Source organism: Chenopodium album, chromosome 27, assembly GCF_948465745.1.
Source record: "Chenopodium album chromosome 27, dcCheAlbu1.1, whole genome shotgun sequence".
NCBI lineage: Eukaryota > Viridiplantae > Streptophyta > Magnoliopsida > Caryophyllales > Amaranthaceae > Chenopodium > Chenopodium album.
The window spans coordinates 22,311,858-22,332,317 of NC_137860.1; the positions used below are offsets into that span (position 1 = coordinate 22,311,858).

Consider the following 20,460-nt stretch of genomic DNA (forward strand, 5'->3'; position numbering starts at 1 on the left):
TCTGACAAATTTTCCTAAAATTTAACAACAATCCTTAAAAATTAAACAAAAACCCAGAAAGAGAAAAAATAAAAACCCATAAATCAATTCATTTCAACAATCAATTTAATCAAAAAATAGAGGAATTAAAAGAGAGGGAAGAAGAAAACTACCTGGTCATGACTGGATGGTCGTTGGCGAGGAAGAGGGCGTGGATCTGGTGGTTGCTTGGGCCGCGCGATCTGGAAGTTGTGATCGCTGGAGCCGCACGACCTAGCGTTTGCGATCCCTGGACGCGGGGTGGCTGGCTGGCTGTGGTTTGTTAGAATCGTGTGCTAAAATCGTGGATAATTGCAATCCACTGGTGTCTTTTCGTGGTGGTTACCGGTGAATTGGTGATTGAGAAGGAGACCATGAGAGAGAGAGTCAGAGAGGAGAAGATTGAGAGAAGAACAAGAGGAGAGAGACTGAGAAGTGACAGGAGAGAGACAGAGTCTGTACTCTGTAGTAAAAGAGAATAGAAGAAAACCCAAGCTCGAAAAGTGGAACACATTATAAAATGAAGCGTAGAATAGGAAGTTCACTATAGATAAGGAAACCAAAGGCAAAATATAGGGGTGAAATTGTCCAGACACCGTTCATAAGGATTCAAGAGATTTGGGCACTTCTTATTTGTGATCCCTGGCTTTTATAGGGTAGGGATTATATTTGTTCGTGAATCATTGTTAACGAATTCAAAAGAAGATGAAGTTGTTTCAGATTGGGATTAATGTTCTTTTATTATTTTTTTTTATCCATATTTAATTTTTTAATTGGAATGAACATGTTTATTAAATGTAATTATTATGTTCTTTGGGTCTAAGCTAAATGTTTTTTACATCACAAGCTATGTCATTGGATCTAAAGTATATATATATATATATATATATATATATATATATATATATATATATATATATATATATATATATATATATATATATATATATATATATATATATATATATATATTTGACGTTAGAGACTATATTCATCTAATTGCATATATTCTTTAAAAATAATTATCATCTAATTGTGTATATATATATTTTTTGAAATCATGATCATAAAAGTTGATGGAGATGATATACTCTTGTGACCTTGTCTCTTCTATTGATGATTGATTTTCATATAGATATAAAGAACATTTGTTATATTTATAAAGAATATAAACATGTAAAATAATTAGACCTGTCAAAAACCAACCCGAACTGGTGAATCTGAACCGTTTCGAACTGTTTTGAAAAGGAACCAAACCGATAAGAACCTGTTATTTTAAAACTGTAAATTGACCCGACCCGATTTTTCAAAACGTGAAACTGAACCGATCCGAATGTTTGAGAACCGTTAATGAACCGTACCCGTTATCAAATCGAACTGATACAACCGAAAACTGAGAACAACCCAAACCGAGTACTTCCGAACCCGATAGCCACCCGACCCATTGCAAACCGAAACCGTTTAAACCCGACAAAAACCTGATAAACCCAAATCGCGTACAACCTGAAACTGGTTAGGTATGAACCGTTTATAACCCGTAATAAGTTAGGACCGAACAGTTTACAACCCGTAACCGGTTATAACCAAACCGTTTATGATCCATAAGTCTGTAACCCGTCATAACCGTAGAGTTTTTTTTTCTGTTATATTTTATCGATAGTAAAACAAAAGGGTTTAATTTGAATTACGAAGCATTTATATTGAATAGGTTTGCAATTTTGATGTCATTGAAACTCTTATGCTATAATATTATCGTCTTTTTACGATAATGGCTTATGGAACATTATATTGCATTAAAAAAAATCTGAATCAAACTGTAGGGAATATTTCAAGCACTATAACCCCAAGCTTGAACCTCACTGTGATCATACACTTAAGTATGGCGGCGTTCCAAAGGGAAAGAAAAGAGAGCAAAAGAGTCGCCAACAAGTTTTAGGAACTTGTAAACCCAAAAGACGATCCAAAGGACCATCAACTCCATAAGGTCTTGAACCAAATAGGGTTCGGGGATGAAGGTACAAATCCAATCTACAAAAGAAAGGACACGCCCTATAAAATAGGCCTCTACTTTGTTCTTCTCGTATTCATGTGCGCTTTTTGACTAACATGCAAACATTATATTAACCCTAACCTGTTTATCTATGTTGGTTGAATATAAATGCACAAATAATTCTATTATTGGCGATCACTTGAATTAAAATCATATTAGCCTAAACCAAATTAATAATTATCTTATTAAGCGTGATTTCAAGTACAAATTCCCTTTAAACATGCATAAAAGACGTGATCAAGCAATAAAAAATAAAATATATATCAAGCAACATAATAATCAATAATAACAATTATGATAACAATAATAATAATAATCAAAATCATGATAAGGCATAATAAAGCTTAAATATAATAGCAAGATCCTAGGCATGATACTAACAAGATTAATAACAAACCCTAGCATGTCACTAAACATCAAAGATCAAAGCTTTAAACCTAACATGGTACTAACATACATTAGAAAAGAGTAAAAGGCACCCGAAACATGATTCTAGAAAGCATTAAATAACATCCTAACATGATACTAGGAATTAAACAATAACAAACATGCTTTCTACATTGAAAGAGAGTAAGCTAATCTAATTACTTTGAAGCCTCGTACCTCTTTCTAATAACAAAATACACAAGTTAGTAAACTTCAAGGAAAATATCAAAGAATAATTAAAGAATTAAATTAAATAAAAATTAAATAAAGTTTTGACTAGATTTGGACCAAACCCTCAAAAAATATCAACCTTGCACGTCTAGGGCGAAGGCAACTTCGAACTTGGCTAGATGATTCTAAATCTTGTGAATGCGGAATATTGTGTTTGTAAAAGCTAGTTTAGAAAGAGAGAGAGAGAGAAATCAAGTAAGCCTTGATGAGAGTTGATGAATAAAAACGGAGGTTTAGAACCCTATTTATAAGAAAATAATCCGGAAAAGTATGGAATTTGATAAGGAATAAAACTACACGCTGTCGCCAGGAATTCACTCTGTCACGATGCGACAGGGTCTGTCGCGAGGCGACAGACTTGTCGTTTGGCGACAGTCTGACTTAGACGCGCTTTTCCACGCGGAATCCGATCTTTAATCAACTTGATCTACGAAATCCGTACAGAAGATAAAAACGTGTTTTTTTAAGATGATAATAATAATAATAATAATAATAATAATAATAATAATAATAATAATAATAATAATAATAATAATAATAATAATAATAATAATAATAATAATAATAATAATAATAATAATAATAATAATAATAATAATAATAATAATAATAATATTTTATTCCAAATAAAAGTCCATCTTAAAAATAAATAATTATTAAATCTAATAATATTAGAATTAAAAGGAACCTTCTAGAAATTTCTAGAAAGTTATAATTAATCCTATTAATTTTAGGAATCATAATTAACATTGGGCCCTCCTCTCGATCATTGGGCCGTATGTAAATAACTAACCGGGCCCATTTTAGTATTTTGGCCATAACTTCTCAATATTCATCGGAATTGGGCTTATAATATATCGTCGGAAAGGTCTCTTCGAGCCCCATCCAACTACACTATTATTGGACCTTAATTATGGACCAAACTAAACTGGCTTGGCTATTTTAAAATAAATAGAGTTATTTTCGAAAACAGAGAGAAGAAAACTTTAAATAAAACTAAACCGCAACACTTGACTTTTCCACACTTTCACTTCATTCGATTATGGTTCGACGTGAAAGGCACTCATCACTGGGTTTGGTTTTGGGGAGACACAAATGGGTGTCTACACAAACGCTAAATCTAGATTTGTTATTATCATTTGATCTTTAAAATCATTATACAAAAAAGGGACATAAAGCTAAACAACTAATTAATCCTCCGTATGATCTACTGGAATATCTAATTAAAGAATGTTGAGGATATACCAGAAGATGTATGTTAACGTAACTCGTTTAAAAATGGCAAAATCAGTTGACAAACCGATTGTGCTCAACTCGAACCGATTATAACCTGAACCGATTACAACCCGACCCGATTAGGACCTGATATGTTTTGACCCAAAACCTGCTCTAAACTGACAAACCCCGTTTTTAAACCAACCAAATAAAACCCGAACCGATTATGACCCAAACCAATTATAACCCGACCCGATTAGAATCCGACCCGAAAAGAAACTGTGATAAAAATAAACCAAACCGAACCGACGCGAAAATATTTAAAACTGACCCGATAATAATTCCAAACCGTTAAAAACTGACCTGTTAAAAACCGAAAACCGATAAACCGAACCGAAAACTCGATTGACACCCCTAAAAATAATTTATCAATATATTTGATATAATAATGGACATTTATTAAAATTATTATCAAAGAACATGGACATTAAAAATAATATATCAAATAATCTAATATAGTAATGGACATATAGAAAAAAAAAATTATAAAATCATGACCAAGATATTGGAATTATTTGAAAATTTTAAAATGAAATCTTGATAAAAAAATAATTTTATATAGAGAAATTATAGAAAACTGAATATTTTCAAATGAATTGACATTAAGCGTGGTAAAAATCAATTGGTATCTTTTACCTTTTATTTAAAATTGATTCACCAATTAGTTATTAATATTTCAATGTTGTGTTCTTTTTTAAAGTTGTGATGTTCTTCACAAATATAACTTATGTTATTTCCGTTTTTTTTTTTTTAAAAAAAAAATATACTAGTTTTAATCCAGGCGTACCATGCAAACCTGAGTGTACCAACCAACAATTAAATAAAAAGTTTCTTTTATCACAGATTTCTAAACCTTTAATTTCCAAATATATAATTTTTTTTTAGTACATTTAAAAGCAATAACAACGTAACCAATAACCCTTTTTTATGGGACTACTACTTGCCATAATTTTTTTAGTGATGCAACTACAAAAAAATAAAAGATAAAACAAAATAAAATAAAATGATGTATTTAACATTCCAAATAGTATATGCTATGCATTATTCTACTTTACAAGAAGAAATAGACAACAACTTTTACTTCTTTACTTCAACCTAGAATTTAGTAATAGGAAAGCACCAGTCCACCAACTAGTAACTTTCACCTTCTGCAGACGGCCAAAAATTTTTGATCTACGTCGACATTATGCACCCAAAATTTACATCAATGAATGCATCATCTAGTAACCCTTTCCAAAAACATCAAATCAACTAACCTAAATAATTGGCAAATTTAAACTTGAGAACACATACAAATCATTGATCAAAAGAAGGAAGACCCCATAACTCAGGCTGAAAATCCAGAAGAGACTGAAGACTGGAGTCTGCCAAGGCGGCAGCATCAGCCTCGGATTGAGATGGGACAACCACTACCTTCATTCCAGCAGCTTTTGCAGCTTTAACACCTATCCTGTTAATTTAAATGACAAAAAATTATCATATTCAAGGAGAATTGCTAATCAAGATGATTAATGTTTTCATTTGAAATAATCTTAATTCTTAACCAAATGAAATTAAAATTGAATGTTCAATAAATAAAATCTTACTTTTGGTAAGAGTATCAAGCCAAACATAGGCTAGTTCAAGGTCTTAAGCCCCAATATACCAAGTCACATGCAAACCTTTCTGAATTATACTAGAAAAATACCATGCTACAGTATGGTCCATATTAGATTATTAGTAGTTGCATTACTTTCAACTCTCTGATTGATAGGAACATGCACACACCTTCAACTAAAATTTCTTCTAAATTATTTGAGCAATTTGTCATTAACTATCTTTTATAATTAATGTTTTTCAAAAAACTACCTTTTGTAAATTCTTAATCAAATAACTATCTTTTCAAAGCCAAAAGTTCATATTTCATTATCAAGTACTGAAAACCATCTATTTTTGGTACTAATAAAGAAGATACTTAGGGTACTAACAAAGCTTATATTTTAATTGGTACTAGTAAAAGTGTAATGGTACTTATTTGGTACCACTTATGGACTACGGGTCTGTTCACATTTATTGAACTGAGGTGAACAAAGCTAAACTGATTGGAGCTTAACTAAACTGAACTGAGCTGAAATAAATAGTTTATGAGAGAAGGAAATTAGGAGTTGAACTGAACTGAACTGATTGGAGCTGAGCTGAACTGATTGGAACTGAGCTGAACTGAATGAATTGAACTGAAATTAAATAAATGTGAACAGGACCTACTTTAGTACCGATTAACTTTATTAGAACCAAAAGAATTCATGACTGGGTAGCAAAATAATAAACTCTAGGCATTGAAAAGACAGTTTTATTACTAAATCACAAAAGGTAGTTATTTGAATAACATTGCTTATAAATGGTAGTTAATGACAAAATAGCCTCCAAAAATGCTAGGGGAAGGAGGAAATAGAAAAGGACTCCGAGGAGAATGTAATTTAAAAAAATAAATAAAAAATAAATAAATAAAATAATAAAAAAACCTTCTAGGATGATTAATTATAAGCAAGGTGACTTGATGTGCAGAAAGTAGAAAGTAGAGAGACCTTCTATACAAAAAGTAGAACCATTCTGACATAAATTATTTACTTAAATGGATAAAAAAGGACTTAATTAAAACTTCCTATTCGCATTATCTTAACAACTACAATTGTTGAAATTAAAACTACTCCATATGTATATCAGAACAATCCAATCTAGATTCTGTAGTCTTTGCCCCCTCCATCAAAACGACAAATAAAATCTCAACTCCAAGTAAGAGTCAAGCAATTCCAAAAGTAGTGTACAAAAAGTTAAGCAGCAGTACTCAGATGTGTAAGTTAACATACCTAAATCTGAAAAACAGCAGACCATAATAAACCTAGTGCATGAATCTCCTACTTACAGAGAATTAACAGTTCATATTTACATAGCTTTGCCTTAATTGCATGAATTTTCTGTGTTATTAGACCTTCAGTTGAAATTATCAAAGTATTTTACTTCATAACAAGTTTGAGAGCAGGACAGCCAATGTTTTAAGATACTATAAATAGCCATTTATAACCTCAAAAGCTAAACAGGAAACCACCGACTATCTGACTCTTTACTCACAACTTCACAACAAAATACCCTCCTGCAGAGTAACAAATACTTGAGCATAATATCTGTAGAATAAACTTACAAAGAGTCCTCTATAACCAGGCAATTAACAGGATCCACTGATAGTCTTTTTGCAGCCTCCAGATATCTGACAATCACAGAAATAATATCAGAAGAGAGTGGCTGGACGAGAAATATATCAATACAGCATGTCACATAAAGTTTAAAACCGAGCACTGAGATAAATGAAATTTAGTCTACAAGTGCTCAGTATAACACCTGATATAAGATAAATAGGAGGATTCCCATTAGTTACTACGATGCCAAATTTGTCAAGAACTTAAGGCACAACAGAAAGCCACTAATGTTTTGTGCCTCTAGATTTGCTTATTGTAGTATTCATTTTATTCGGTTTTGACAGACTGTTCAAGTCTGAGTACTTCAACTGCTCTACCTAGAAGGCTAGAACTGATTTCAAGCCATAACAATTAACAAATACTACTACCTCCGTTAAATGTTATGTGCAACTTTGGAATATTTTATATCTCACAAATAATACCCCAAAGTTGCACATAATATTTAACGGAGGTAGTATATTCCTTGTCCATCATTTAAAAGAGAATATAATGACAAACGATAAGGGGTACAATATCTTAAAAAACACATAGTATAACATTCTGCTATGTGAGTTAAAAGATCTTACAAGTCTGGAAATGGTTTCCCTGATAGAACTTGGTCACTTCCAAGAATGACAGAAAATAACTCCTTCCAACCTGCACAAGATTCCAAGCATTCAACATTCAACAGAAATGTAAGTCAATAACATATGACGGCAAGAAAACTGGACTAAATCCCACAAGACAATAGTTTCATAGGCTAACAAGAAAAAATTATTTTTGAGAAAGATTTCAAGAAAAGGGTGGGGGAGACCAATAAGGAAAGTGATTTTTGAGAAAGATTTTTTGTAATTACACGAATGCAATCCAGTAAAGTTAGACTTCCTGATGAGAAATTCCAGCAAAACATAATGTGACCTTGTTTGATACATATTTTTCTTGTCGTTATATTACAATGATTATGGGCCTATGGGGTATATATTAGTAAACTACAAGTCAATATGAAGGAAATATGACATACTTGACAGGCTAAATAGTAGACCTAGTGGAAGATTAAAAGCTAGAAAAGTAAAGCTTATAGTCCAATGAGGCTTTCAGTTGTTGGCAAAGATATAATTTATGTATCAGACTATCAGTCTTACTGAATTCTACATAATTAGCATGTAGTTCTTCAATTTATTTTTAAAACTAAACTGTGACTCTGTGGGTAGCATTATAATTTTGAAATTGTCTTTTATATCAGGCAGCAACATTATAAATAACATATTTCACTTTATCGGTCAATCAGTAAAAACTAAACAAGGTGAATGTCAGCCAAAACTATGCCCTTCAATACAGCAAAGCATAGACGTGTTTCAATAAAAAAAACAATTATAGTTGTATATCAGTAAATAAAACCATATAAATCTTTCAATAATAATAAGCATAGAAACCAACTAGTATTGGTAATCTTTGATCATGGAAAGTTCTCACCTTTTTGATAAGAAATTTTGGCATCTATGTATTCTTGTAGAGAGTTTGAGGCAAGAGCAAATGGGATCTGATGCTTATGGAGATGTTGGATAAGGCGATTGGCACCAGGAAGTGCTTTGGCATCTTTCCACCTAAAATATATACACGGGAAAAGAACAAAAGTTAAACCTGACCTTAACTCAGGATACAAATAGGAACTTCAATCCAACAGAAATTTATGGGAGGAGCTTCCTATCACTAATAGATAAATTAAAATAGCCTCACTAATTTACTTAACACCTGAAAATCTAACAATATCATGCTTTTTGTTTAGGGATGGGAGGGACTCCTCGGAGTGAAGGCTAAGAGAATGCAGGTGCCTGACACATTGCAAATAAATTCCACATAGAGTTCACAACAGGAAACCATCCTTCAGAAATTTTCTTGAGATGTTTATACAGTCAGGCTCATTTATCACCCCAACTTTAAGAGACGTCTAAAATCAATGTCCACTTCTCTTCAACAGAAATAGTTAGCAATCTTAGCATAGATTTCGAAAATATACCAATTACTCGATATTCAGCATAACCTTCCATAGTTCCATATAGATGAGATTAATTTCAAAGGGTTGCTTTTCTTTAGGAAGGTTTACTAAGTACAATCCTTAGGCTAACTTACTAACATTGTTATTGAGCAATGCTAGAGTCACCGAACTTACTAAATTCAGGTAAATGAGACATGTACAAACTGCATGAACTGAAATCAGAACTATCCAAGTTAACGTTATCTTGGAACTACTCAAGCAAATTACTAACTCACAAACTTGCCAATTCATCATACTCCGTAGGTAAAGATTGAAAACGGACTAAAAAAAGCAACATAAATAATCATTCAATTCTAAAATATAATGAAAAATTCACAACTTTAGTATAACACAAAAAAAACAACTATACTAAAAACAAAATTGAGGATATATGCTACAGAAAAACTTACTTAGAGCGATACAAAGGAGTAATTTCAGCAATAAATTGATCAGGAGTAAGAGGAAGATCATAATTCTTAACAATTGCAACAGCTGATTCTTTCTGAGTTCTTCCCACTCTTCCATGCTCTTTATCAGTAATCAAAACTTTCCCATAACTCGCCAAATAATCGCTCAAAACACATCTTGTCGCAATTTCTACATGCAAATTTGTAAAAAAAATTAAAAAAAAAAAAAAATCAATCAAATTATCACTAAAAATCCAAAATCAAACATACCCAACAAAATTAAAATCAAAATTTAAACCTGTATCTAAAAGGGTACCATCCAAATCAAGAATTACAGCAGAAATCGTTGCCCCGTTAATGGATTCATCGATAGTCATGACTAAGATTTTGTAGAGAGAAATTTATTTTGGAATTGATAAAGAGGATGATGAAATAATAAAACGGCGGTGTATTTATAAAAGGAGATAGAATTATTCTGTTTTCGATAGAAGTATCGGAAATTGATGCTGATTTGAAGTTGGAAATTTGGCAATGTGTCCATTTTATTGAGAATGATTGGGGAAATTTGGGTACGGAAACTTTTATGTACCTTTCGTTTCTCTTTCGAAAATTGTCCATTTTTGGAAAGTATACAGGCAAACGGAAATAAAATCTTGATTTTGAAGTTGACAAATGAGTCAAGTTGGTGTCATATTTGGGTTATGAGTCGTTAAATTTTACTCGTACTTAGATGGACTAATTGAGATAATTGGATAAGTAAAATAATGTTAAATTTATGATGAATTCTGCTACTATCGATATATATTGTGAGATACGAGTTTGATTACTTTGATACATAGTACTCCGTTATATTGTGTGAGATATGACAACATTGCATAATTTGAAAAGATATCTTAAGAAGATTGTGTTAATATTGCCCTTATTGTATACCTATTCTATAAATATTGTATAGTATTAATTTGTATGTGGTTGATTGTGTTTAATGAGAATTACAAATAATTGTTATTGTGACCTATTTTAACAAATATTATGACTTTATGAGTCAAGTATCAATTTATATTTCAGCGTGTTTTGTGTGCAACTGACCACGCTATATAACCACTTATAAGAAAACAAAATAACCCATATAGCACTGACTTGGTTAATTGATCAGGTGGGGTAGATGAGGATCGAACCCTAATAAAAATAGGGGGAAATATAGGGACTAATCGTCCCTCCACTCGTTGATCCTCAAAAGATAACATTTGTTGGATTAAAACAAAGATAGTAATTATATGGAAATTTTGACTTTTGCTACCTGTCAAACAAGTCAAATTCACTTTTGCTACCCGGGAAAAGTTTTATTTTATTTTACTACCTATCAAATCCCGTTTTTTAAATTTTGCTACCAGTTAACGGAATCCGTTAATAATTCCGTTACCACCTTCATTACCACCTTCCGGCCACCACTCCCTCCTTAGCCACCCTAAATGCCTCCCTGTCAGCCACCCAAAAAAAAAAAACTTTATGTATAAATCAACCACCCAAGAAACCAACCTTGCCCCCTCCCGTTAGCCACCCAGCCCCCTCCCCCCGACCGGCGACCGACGAACCCATCCCACCCCTTTTCCCCCACAAACGCAACCCAGCCCCCTCCCTCTTCCCCTGCTGCCTCGACCCTAGCCACCACACCGAAACCACAATCAAAGATCTGAATCGCCGCAACCACCACCACTACCACCACTCTTCTGCAACACTTCGCTCCAAACCCTAACGAATCAACCCGCCTTAACCTTTTCAGCCACCCTAACCCCTAAACCACCACACCGAAACCTTTTCGACAAACTTAAATTGATTTCTAGACGAGGTTCGATGGATCTGTGATTTGCTCTGATTTCTGGGCTGTTTGCTACGGCTTTGGCGGTTTGGAATTGCACGGTTGCTGCTGCGTGAGGTTGGGGCAGAGGTGCGGCGCGGCTGCTATTGGTTGTGCTTGGGTTGTGGGTTGTATATGCTCTTGCGCTACTGGTGGTTGTGATTGATGTGGGTGGCAGCGATTGGTGGTTTGAGTGGCGGTGGTTGGGAATTGATTTTGTGCGGGTTGAGTGAGGAGGTGGCTGCAGGGGTTGCGATTGTGGGCTGGTGTTTGGAGAGGAGCTGCGCGTGGTGGCTGATTTGGTTGCGAGAACGGGGAAAGGGAAGGGGGGTTCGTTAGCAGCGTAGGGGTGGGGGAAAGATAGGGGGGTGGGTTCGCGCCGGCGCGGCTGATGCTCTAGGCACCGGCCCCCGGCAGGGGGGGAGGGAAGGGGTGGTAGTTGAGGGGAGGGGTGGCTGGTTTTTTTTTTTATTTTTAATTTATTATTATTTAAAAAATAATAATAATAAAATAAAATAAAATAAAAATAAAAACTTAACGGAATTATTAACGGATCCGTCAAGTGGTAGCAAAATTTAAAAAAAGGGCATATGTTAGGTAGTAAAATAAAATAAAAGTTTTCATAGGTAGCAAAAGTGAATTTGATCTGTTCGACAGGTAGCAAAATTCAAAATTTCCTAATCAATGTTACTTCGATAAGGTGGAGGTGGAGGAATTTGAAACTATGAACAATTCGTAGTTTTTGCAAAACAAATTACTGTATTTGAAAATGAATATTGGAATAGTATAAAATTGGAATTGGAATTCAGAACTGAAATTACAAAAACTGGTATGAAATCCATCATCCCAATCACTTTCTCAACAGTTTCTCTGTTTCTGTAGTGCTACATGTTTTTATAGAAGTATGTAACACAGGTATATAATGGTCTTAAATAATAAATAATACTCTAAAATATCTAAATACGCTCTTTAAAAAATTCTCCATAGTAAACAATTACTTTAAAATTAAAATTCAGATTTATATAAAAATAATACTCCCTCCATTTCATAATGTTAGTCCCATATACTATTTTGGGCGTTTCAAAAAAATATACCCATATTGAATATATTTCATTTATAACTTGATTTTTTTTTTTTAATTAATAAGTTGTGGATTGATGACACGACTATAATTAAGGAAATCTTTACTTAAATTATGCAATTATGACGTGTGATTTCCTAATAAAAAATTTCAAAAGTTAAATAAGGTAAACTAATTATAAATTATGTTGTTACTTTTAAAAAAAATAAAATTATATATTATGTTGTACTTTAATGTTAGTTTCCAAATATATTTCTTTTCTTATTTTATGTGATTGATTCCATATGAGACTAACATTATGAAACGGAGGGAGTACTTTCTTTCTCAAATAAAAATTATAATATATTTTTTATCAAAATAGTTTGAACTATTGGCATAACATGATTAAAGGTGGAAACAATACCATGACAAGAAAGCATGAATTCAATCTTTCACGAACATTTTGGCCTTACCAATTACAAAATTTAAATTCATGAAAAACCACGAGTCCGCATAACAGTATGCAGCAATGGCATGCTCAAGGCCTAAGCCAATTTATTAATTTACTAAAGAAAATAGGCGACTGAATAAACAGTATGCAGCAGTGGCATGCTTAAGGCCTAAGCCAATAATTAGTTTACTAAAGAAAATAGGCGATTGAACAACGATGCAATCCAAGACATCACACAGTTTCTTGCATATTATGGAAACATCAGCCAATTTTATTCTCATTTTTGTTCCTGTGAGCCCAGAAAGGGATTGCAGGAGTTAGGAAACACATTCAACCCTAAATGTGCAGCAGTCCCTTGAATTACAAACAATAATTTCACTCCTTGAATAAAACACATAACTTGGGGAAGAAAAAAAAACCAACACAAGGCCTCGAAAAATATTACTCAATAACCTTAAGAGCAAGTTAAGAGGTCTGATACACATACCAATAAGTATGGGGAATACAGAATATCGTTTGGTAGGGAGGAGAAAAAAAGAACTACTATCAATCTTAAAAAGACATAAAATGGTCGAAACTGATTCATGGCATCATCAGCCACGCCTCAAACCTTATCTTCCAGGGCTGTCAAGAGAAGCAAGGAGACACAAATGGGAGTATCATATTTTTGTGTGCATCAAAGCCTCTAATAGCCCACATGGCACAACGCCATGTTACAAAAAGCAAAAGAAAAGAAAGATCCAAATCATCTTCTCTACTTCTTAACTAAAACACCATGACCCCAAGGTTCATGCCAATGCTCTTCACTGCAAAGAAAGAGTGATTAAACAATTACAATTCGTGTCATAGATGGATCAAAAGGGGAAAAAAAAAAGAAGAAAACAACATGCAAATGTGGATCATAAACCAACTAACCTTTGCATCTTCACCAGCATGTGATTTTGCACCATCTCCCTTTTGGAGGAAGTCTTCTGTTTTAAGATCAAGATAAATGAGTATCAGAGCTTATGAACTGATAAAAGCAGCTAAGATACTAACAAAATAAATCATGAAGCTAATGCAATATAACTTGGCCACATATAGCTGTGCTAGATTTTGATCAAACTTAGTACATTTCACAAAAGGAACTTTTTCTGATAAGGTAACTAACGATATATAGATACGCTGAATGATAAATCAAACAGGTGTGCAAATTTCTACTTAACCTAAAAACAGAACCACAAACCATCTATGGATTATTTTGACCTTGTATAATGCTGATAACTTTCACATGACATCTTGAATTAATTCAGTTAATATTTAATACCTCCACAATCAGCAATAGCCCAATGGGACTCCCGCTGAACTGGGATCATGGATTGCTCCACATCCACTTGACAGCAAACCAAATACTTATTTCTTTTCCCAGGAGGCAATTCATATTCATTGACTCACCATCCTTGCTAAGTTACATCTCATGGTTCCACAAAATATTTATAGGTAATAAAACAAATTCTTGGTATTTATAGCTACTGGTAAGAACACTAATTATTACTTCTGGAGCAACCATTCTCCAGCTTCTCTTTCTCAGTATGTTTTTTTAAAGACTGGAAAAATGGGAGGCATGACAACTAAAGAATTCACCTAGCAATTTCATTTTCGAGAATTATTCACTGCGTACTAAGTTACCCAAATTCCATTAAAAAACTAGCATAAAAAATCCTCCTCTTCCTTTCATCCGATTATAAAATTTGAATTAATCATATTTCTTTTATCCTTTAAGTTTCCTACCCTTTCATCAAAATATTAGTTAGGACTTTGAGACAAAGGAACCAAGAGATAAAAAAAAAAAACATGATCGATTACATCATGGAATCCACAAAAGAGAAGACACGAAATATTTATTAAGCTTGAGAACCTATATAAAATATAGAAAACAAAAATTTGTGTTGAAATTTTTTGCAAAAAATTCACCTCCTTCTTCGGGGATGTCAGAAGTCCACAAGGTGAGATTGTCTCTAAGGAGCTGCATGATTAGGGTACTATCCTTGTATGAATCCTCATTCAGAGAGTCAAGTTCTGAGATAGCTTCATCAAAAGCTTGCTTGGCAAGGTGGCAGGCCCTGGACACATTTCAAGAAGGAAAATGAATTAGAAGGTACACAAGAAGTAGCCCTTTTCATCATTTCTTTCTTTTTTGACAGGAGCAGAGCTCTTCAACTTGAACAAAATATACAAGAAAACAAACCTTTCAGGAGAATTCATAATCTCATAATAAAATACTGAGAAATTGAGAGCCAATCCCAAGCGTATAGGGTGGGTAGGAGGTAACTCAGCCTCAGCTGTTGTGGTGGCACTCTGCAAAAATGGAAGTATTGAAATAAGCAGACAAACCACCATCAAAAATTGAGATGCACTATAAATGCATAGTTATCCATATTTTGTATCTAGATATATTGTACAAGCATGTAATTCCCACCACCCAAATATTAAAGTGTGAATGTCACACTTCCTGTACAATATGAAAGTATTAAGTCCAATACCTACAAAGTAATTAAGTTCATAGTCATATCATAAGTGTGAAAGGAAAAAGGGGACTTATAAAGAAAACAACCAGATCATAAACATATACTTGTATACCTCTTGAGCAACAAAGGTAAAAAAAATTACCATATACAAACAGATGAATCTTAAAATAAAATAGCACAAAAACCAACAGATCAACAAACATGCAAACAAAGAAATATGTTACTAAAATCTATGTAGGAAGGTACACATTCACAAGTACATATCAGATATTTCTAAAATACAAGCACAAAAATATTTACATACATCGTATGATTGTAAACATAAAGAATACTGGTGTCAAAATATGAGAGCCAAATATTTTGTATTCATCAGTAGTTTTTCACTGGCAAAAAACCTAGCGTCTTTTTGTCACGGATCAACAATTTAACACATGACCAGACCATTAACCTAGTGCCACTTAAGGCTCTCGTATTCGAAAGGGTCTAAACTCTAAAGCGATCAAATGTAGCACAAAATCACATTCCATTTGAGTCAATTAGACCCTAAGTTACAATAAAGCGTAGATTCCTTAACATCTCATTTTTAATTATCATCACAATATAATACAAGAAAATAAACTTTAAATAAATTTCACCTCATATGCTTTCATAGACTGATCAGAAGCCTCTTTCCTCTCATTACCAAACTTGAACTCAGCAAGATACCTATAGTAATCACCTTTCCTGCACCAACATTAAACCAACAAAAGCACACCACGCCATTAATAATCGAAATTCAAACACACATTCATACATTACACATACAAAAGATCCTCCATCATCATAAAACCCTCACATCTTATAATAAAAGACGGTCGATTCGCCAGCAGTTGCGGAAGGAATGAGATGCTCATTGATAACAGTCATAATATCACTACAAATGTTTGTAAGCTCCGATTCGACCTTCTGCCTATACTCCTTGATTCTCTTCACATTCTGCTCATTCCCTTTGCCCTCTTCCTTCTGCTCGATCGACGACAAAATCCGCCACGAAGCTCTCCGCGCTCCAACAACATTCTTATACCCTACTGAAAGCAAATTCCTCTCTTCTACAGTCAACTCAACATCAAGCTTCGCAAGATTCTTCATTGCTTCCACCATTTCTGCCAATATTCATTAACCATCAATTCATCAAATTCCAGCACCTCAAAAATTGAAATTCACTCCAATCAATCAATTAAATTCAAATTCTGCTCAATCTAACGCAATATCCACCAAATTTACACCAAAAAATAGGAAAATCAACAATATCGATTCAAACAACAACCAGATCAAGAATCCCTAAATTTCACAAATTCACAATAAAAGTCAAAGTACAGTAAACTAATATAAAAAAAAAACAAAAAAAAAAAAAAAAAACAAAAAACAGATTTCATTTTCCGACAAAATTCCAGAAAATCAAAAAAAGATAGGAAGAAATAATCACCGTCGTAGCGTTCAGCCTGCTCAGCAAGCTTGGCGATGTAGACGAAGTTCTCACGTTCTTTAGTAGACGCCATTGAAAAGAGCAGATCTGAGAAATGAGCAAGTTGGTGGTTGTTCTGTGGTAAGAGTAAAAATGGAGATGAAGCTTTCTCTCTCTAAAACGACAATGGAGGAGGAGAGAGAAAGTGGAGGTTGAGGAAGATAGAGGAGAGAGAAAGAGGAGAAGAATGGTAGAATGGTGATGGTGGTGGTGGGGAGATGTTAAGGGCTCACACGATAGTGACACGGAATCTTTTTGGGGTTTAAGCGGGGTACCTTCCTTTTTTAATTAATTTTGTTTTTCTTTTCAACCCTATAAAAGCAACTTTTTCGTTTCTTTTTATACTCCTTTCGATACTCCTTCCGTGTTTTTTTTAAGTGACACACTTTTCATTTTCGACCGTGTTTTTTTAAGTGACGCACTTCCTCTTTTAGAAATTCCTTACATTTTAATAATATATCTTCACTCCGCTATCTCTTACTTTATCATTTCTCACTCCTTTCATGGTCCCACTTCCTCTCACATTCTTTTACTTTGTCAGTTCTCACTCCTCCAACCTACCCCACTAACATATTATTTTATTTAAGTCAATAAAATCTCCTAAAACTCTGTGTCGATCAAACTGTGTCACTTAAAAAAACACGGAGGGAGTAAGTGTTACACTTATTAAGGGCCTGTTCTCTTACGTTGAAATTCAGTTCAGTTCAGTTCAGTTTAGTTCAGTTCAGCTCAATTCAGTTCAGTTCAGTTCAGTTCAGTTCAGTTCAGTTCAGTTCAGATCCTAATTTCCTTCTCTTATAAAATATTCATTTCAGTTCAGTTCAGTTCAGCTGAGTTCAGTTCAGTTCAGTTCAGTTCAGCTAAGTTCAGTTCAGTTCAGTTCAGTTCAGCTGAGTTCAGTCAATGAGAACAGGCCCTAAATTCGGTCATGTTTTAATTAGTGTTACACTTCTCTTTTTGGCAAAAAAACTACATTAAAATATTATCTCTCTTTCCTCTTATGGTCTCCACCCAAACCCACTAATACTTTTTTATTATATCATTCCTCTCACATTCATTACTTTTCAATAAACTATTAACTCCACTATCTTTCTTTTACAATTTTTTAATACTCCAACTACCCCCACTTACCTCTTACTCCCTCCGTCCCCGAAAGAATGACCCATTTGGGATGATTACGCGGGTATTAAGAAAGTTAAATAAAAAGAAGTAAAAGTATATTGAAAAGATAAATTTACATGGGATTTGTAAAAATATAGAGAGAGAAAGTAATAAAATTACATGGAAAATCAAATTTTTATATGGGGAAGCTAATTTTGCACAAATATTGTTGCAAATTGGTGGGTGCTTTAATGCAAATGGGTCATTCTTTTTGGGACTAAAATCAAGCCAAATGGGTCGTTCTTTCGGGGATGGAGGGAGTATTTTATTTAAGTCAATTAATTTGCCCAAAACTATGTGCCGGTCAAAGTGTAACACTTTAAAAAAAAACACAGAGGGAGTACTAGATTAGTGCTCGTGCATCGCACGATAGTAACAATTTTTTTCCATAAGTAATGGGTGATATAATATAAAAAGTGAGGCAATTTATATGAAATTTACAAAAGCAATGTGTATAAGAAAAATGAAATAATAAAGCCAAATTTATTAAAATTAAATTGAGAAAAAAATTATTGTTGATTAGTGGTGTTGAAAATATTTAAAAGTAGTATACATTATATTATATATTTATTTATTTTTAAAACCGCCGTATACATTATATTGTATGATGCATGTTATTCCCAAAAATAAATATACAACGTACTTTTAAAAAATACGCTAAGTGGAATAACAAAAACTAAAAAAAAAAAAACGCAAAGTATTTGGTGCGACAAGCTGCACCCATTGTTTCGTCAGTCGAGATTCAAGAAAGTATCAGATCACCGTCATCTTCTTGCGATAAAATACAAGTTTTCACCCGATGACAAGTAGGTGGTGGTTACGGCAAAGGAGAGCAGTGAGGTCATCCATGGCGGAAGAGAGAGAAAGCTTGAGATTCTCGGATTTTTGAAAACTGCCCAAAAATCGGTTGGGCTTTCTTATGTGATGTATAATTGTTGAAATTGATTGTCCCATATGATTGTATGTTGGATTGTGAGCATTTTGATAGCATATACATGTATTTTGGTTGAAAAATGAGCAAGTTATGTTATGCCCATGACCTTAGTACGAGCACTTCAATGGAGGTTCCACCATTATAACACATATTATCAAACAAATTATACATATCTTCAAACAAGATATACATATCCTCTATTAATTGGATGATATCCTCTATTGTCTATATGATATCATGGTTGGATGATATCCACTATTAGCTATATGATATCGTTTTTTATTGTGTCTATGATATCCTTTATTGGTTGGATGGTATACTCTATTGGCTGGATGATATCATATAGCCAATAGAGGATATCATCCACCCAATAGAGGATATCATCTAACTAGTAGAAATACCTAGGGGTGAGCATGGGACGGGTACCCGTACCGTTAGTACTAACGGTTCGGGTACCCGATAACCAAAATCACTAAAAGTGATACCCATAACCGGAACCGATAAGTTCGGGTACCCGGACTTCGGGTACCCGGATTTTCGGATCGGTTATCGGGTACCCAATAAGATATCCAATAATGATAATTATACTTAATTACGTAGTTATTATGATATAATTTACAACTAATTAACAACAATACCATATGATCTTGACTAAATTATTAATAATATTACTAATCATTGATATAATAAAGTGATTATGAAGTAAAGTAAAAATTTAGATTTATATTAATAGATTTAAGTAGGGAAAAAAAGCAAAAAAAATGCTTATCGGATCGGATCGGGTAACCGTTAATTTTAAAATGATACCCATAACCATACCCGATAACAAATTATCGGAACGGGTACCCGAACCGTTATGGTTATTGGATCGGGTACCCTAATTTTCGGAACGGTTACGGATCGGTTTTTCGGGTTTTCGGTTTTTCGGGTAGTTTTGCTCAGCCCTAGAAATACCTCTAGTAGCTAGTCAATAAAGGATACCATATGGTTAATAAAGGATATCATCCAGCTAGTAGAGATATCATCCAGCCAATAAAGGATATCATGCATATAGACAATAAAGGATATCATCATCCAGTTAGTCTAGGATATCATCCAACCAATAGATGATATCATCTAGCCAGTAGAAATATCATATAGCCAATAAAGGATATCATATAGCCAATAAAGGATATCATCCAGTGTAGTAGAGGATACCATCCAGCCAATAGAGGATATCATCCCGCCAATTGAGGATATCAAAAATCTGCATTTTGTCAGTCCGGACTGACGAAACATTTTGTAAGTCCAAACTGACACAATACCTTCTCAAAAAAAAATGACATCATATATTG

At 33.5% G+C, this 20,460-nt stretch overlaps 2 protein-coding genes across 3 annotated transcripts; both read right to left on the reverse strand.

Annotated features, from left to right (window-relative positions):
* Window positions 1-4,994: 4,994 nt before the first annotated feature.
* On the reverse strand, window positions 4,995-10,276 carry LOC145621241 (bifunctional riboflavin kinase/FMN phosphatase-like). Of its 2 annotated transcripts, none has more exons than XM_081675979.1 (6): window positions 9,953-10,276; window positions 9,658-9,844; window positions 8,686-8,816; window positions 7,800-7,869; window positions 7,179-7,244; window positions 4,995-5,450 (listed from the first exon to the last, which is right to left on the reverse strand). In XM_081675979.1, the coding sequence occupies exons 1-6, from the start codon at window positions 10,029-10,031 to the stop codon at window positions 5,297-5,299; spliced, it is 687 nt and encodes a 228-aa protein (XP_081532105.1). In that variant the 5' UTR covers window positions 10,032-10,276; the 3' UTR covers window positions 4,995-5,296. The 2 variants fall into 2 exon arrangements, with proteins under 2 accessions (XP_081532105.1, XP_081532106.1); XM_081675980.1 differs by having other exon boundaries at window positions 5,306-5,445.
* Window positions 10,277-13,451: 3,175 nt separating this feature from the next.
* On the reverse strand, window positions 13,452-17,216 carry LOC145620408 (14-3-3-like protein B). The gene is made up of 7 exons (XM_081675083.1): window positions 16,993-17,216; window positions 16,363-16,669; window positions 16,163-16,250; window positions 15,248-15,357; window positions 14,974-15,122; window positions 13,936-13,991; window positions 13,452-13,826 (listed from the first exon to the last, which is right to left on the reverse strand). The coding sequence occupies exons 1-7, from the start codon at window positions 17,063-17,065 to the stop codon at window positions 13,824-13,826; spliced, it is 786 nt and encodes a 261-aa protein (XP_081531209.1). The 5' UTR covers window positions 17,066-17,216; the 3' UTR covers window positions 13,452-13,823.
* Between the last annotated feature and the right edge of the window lie 3,244 nt (window positions 17,217-20,460).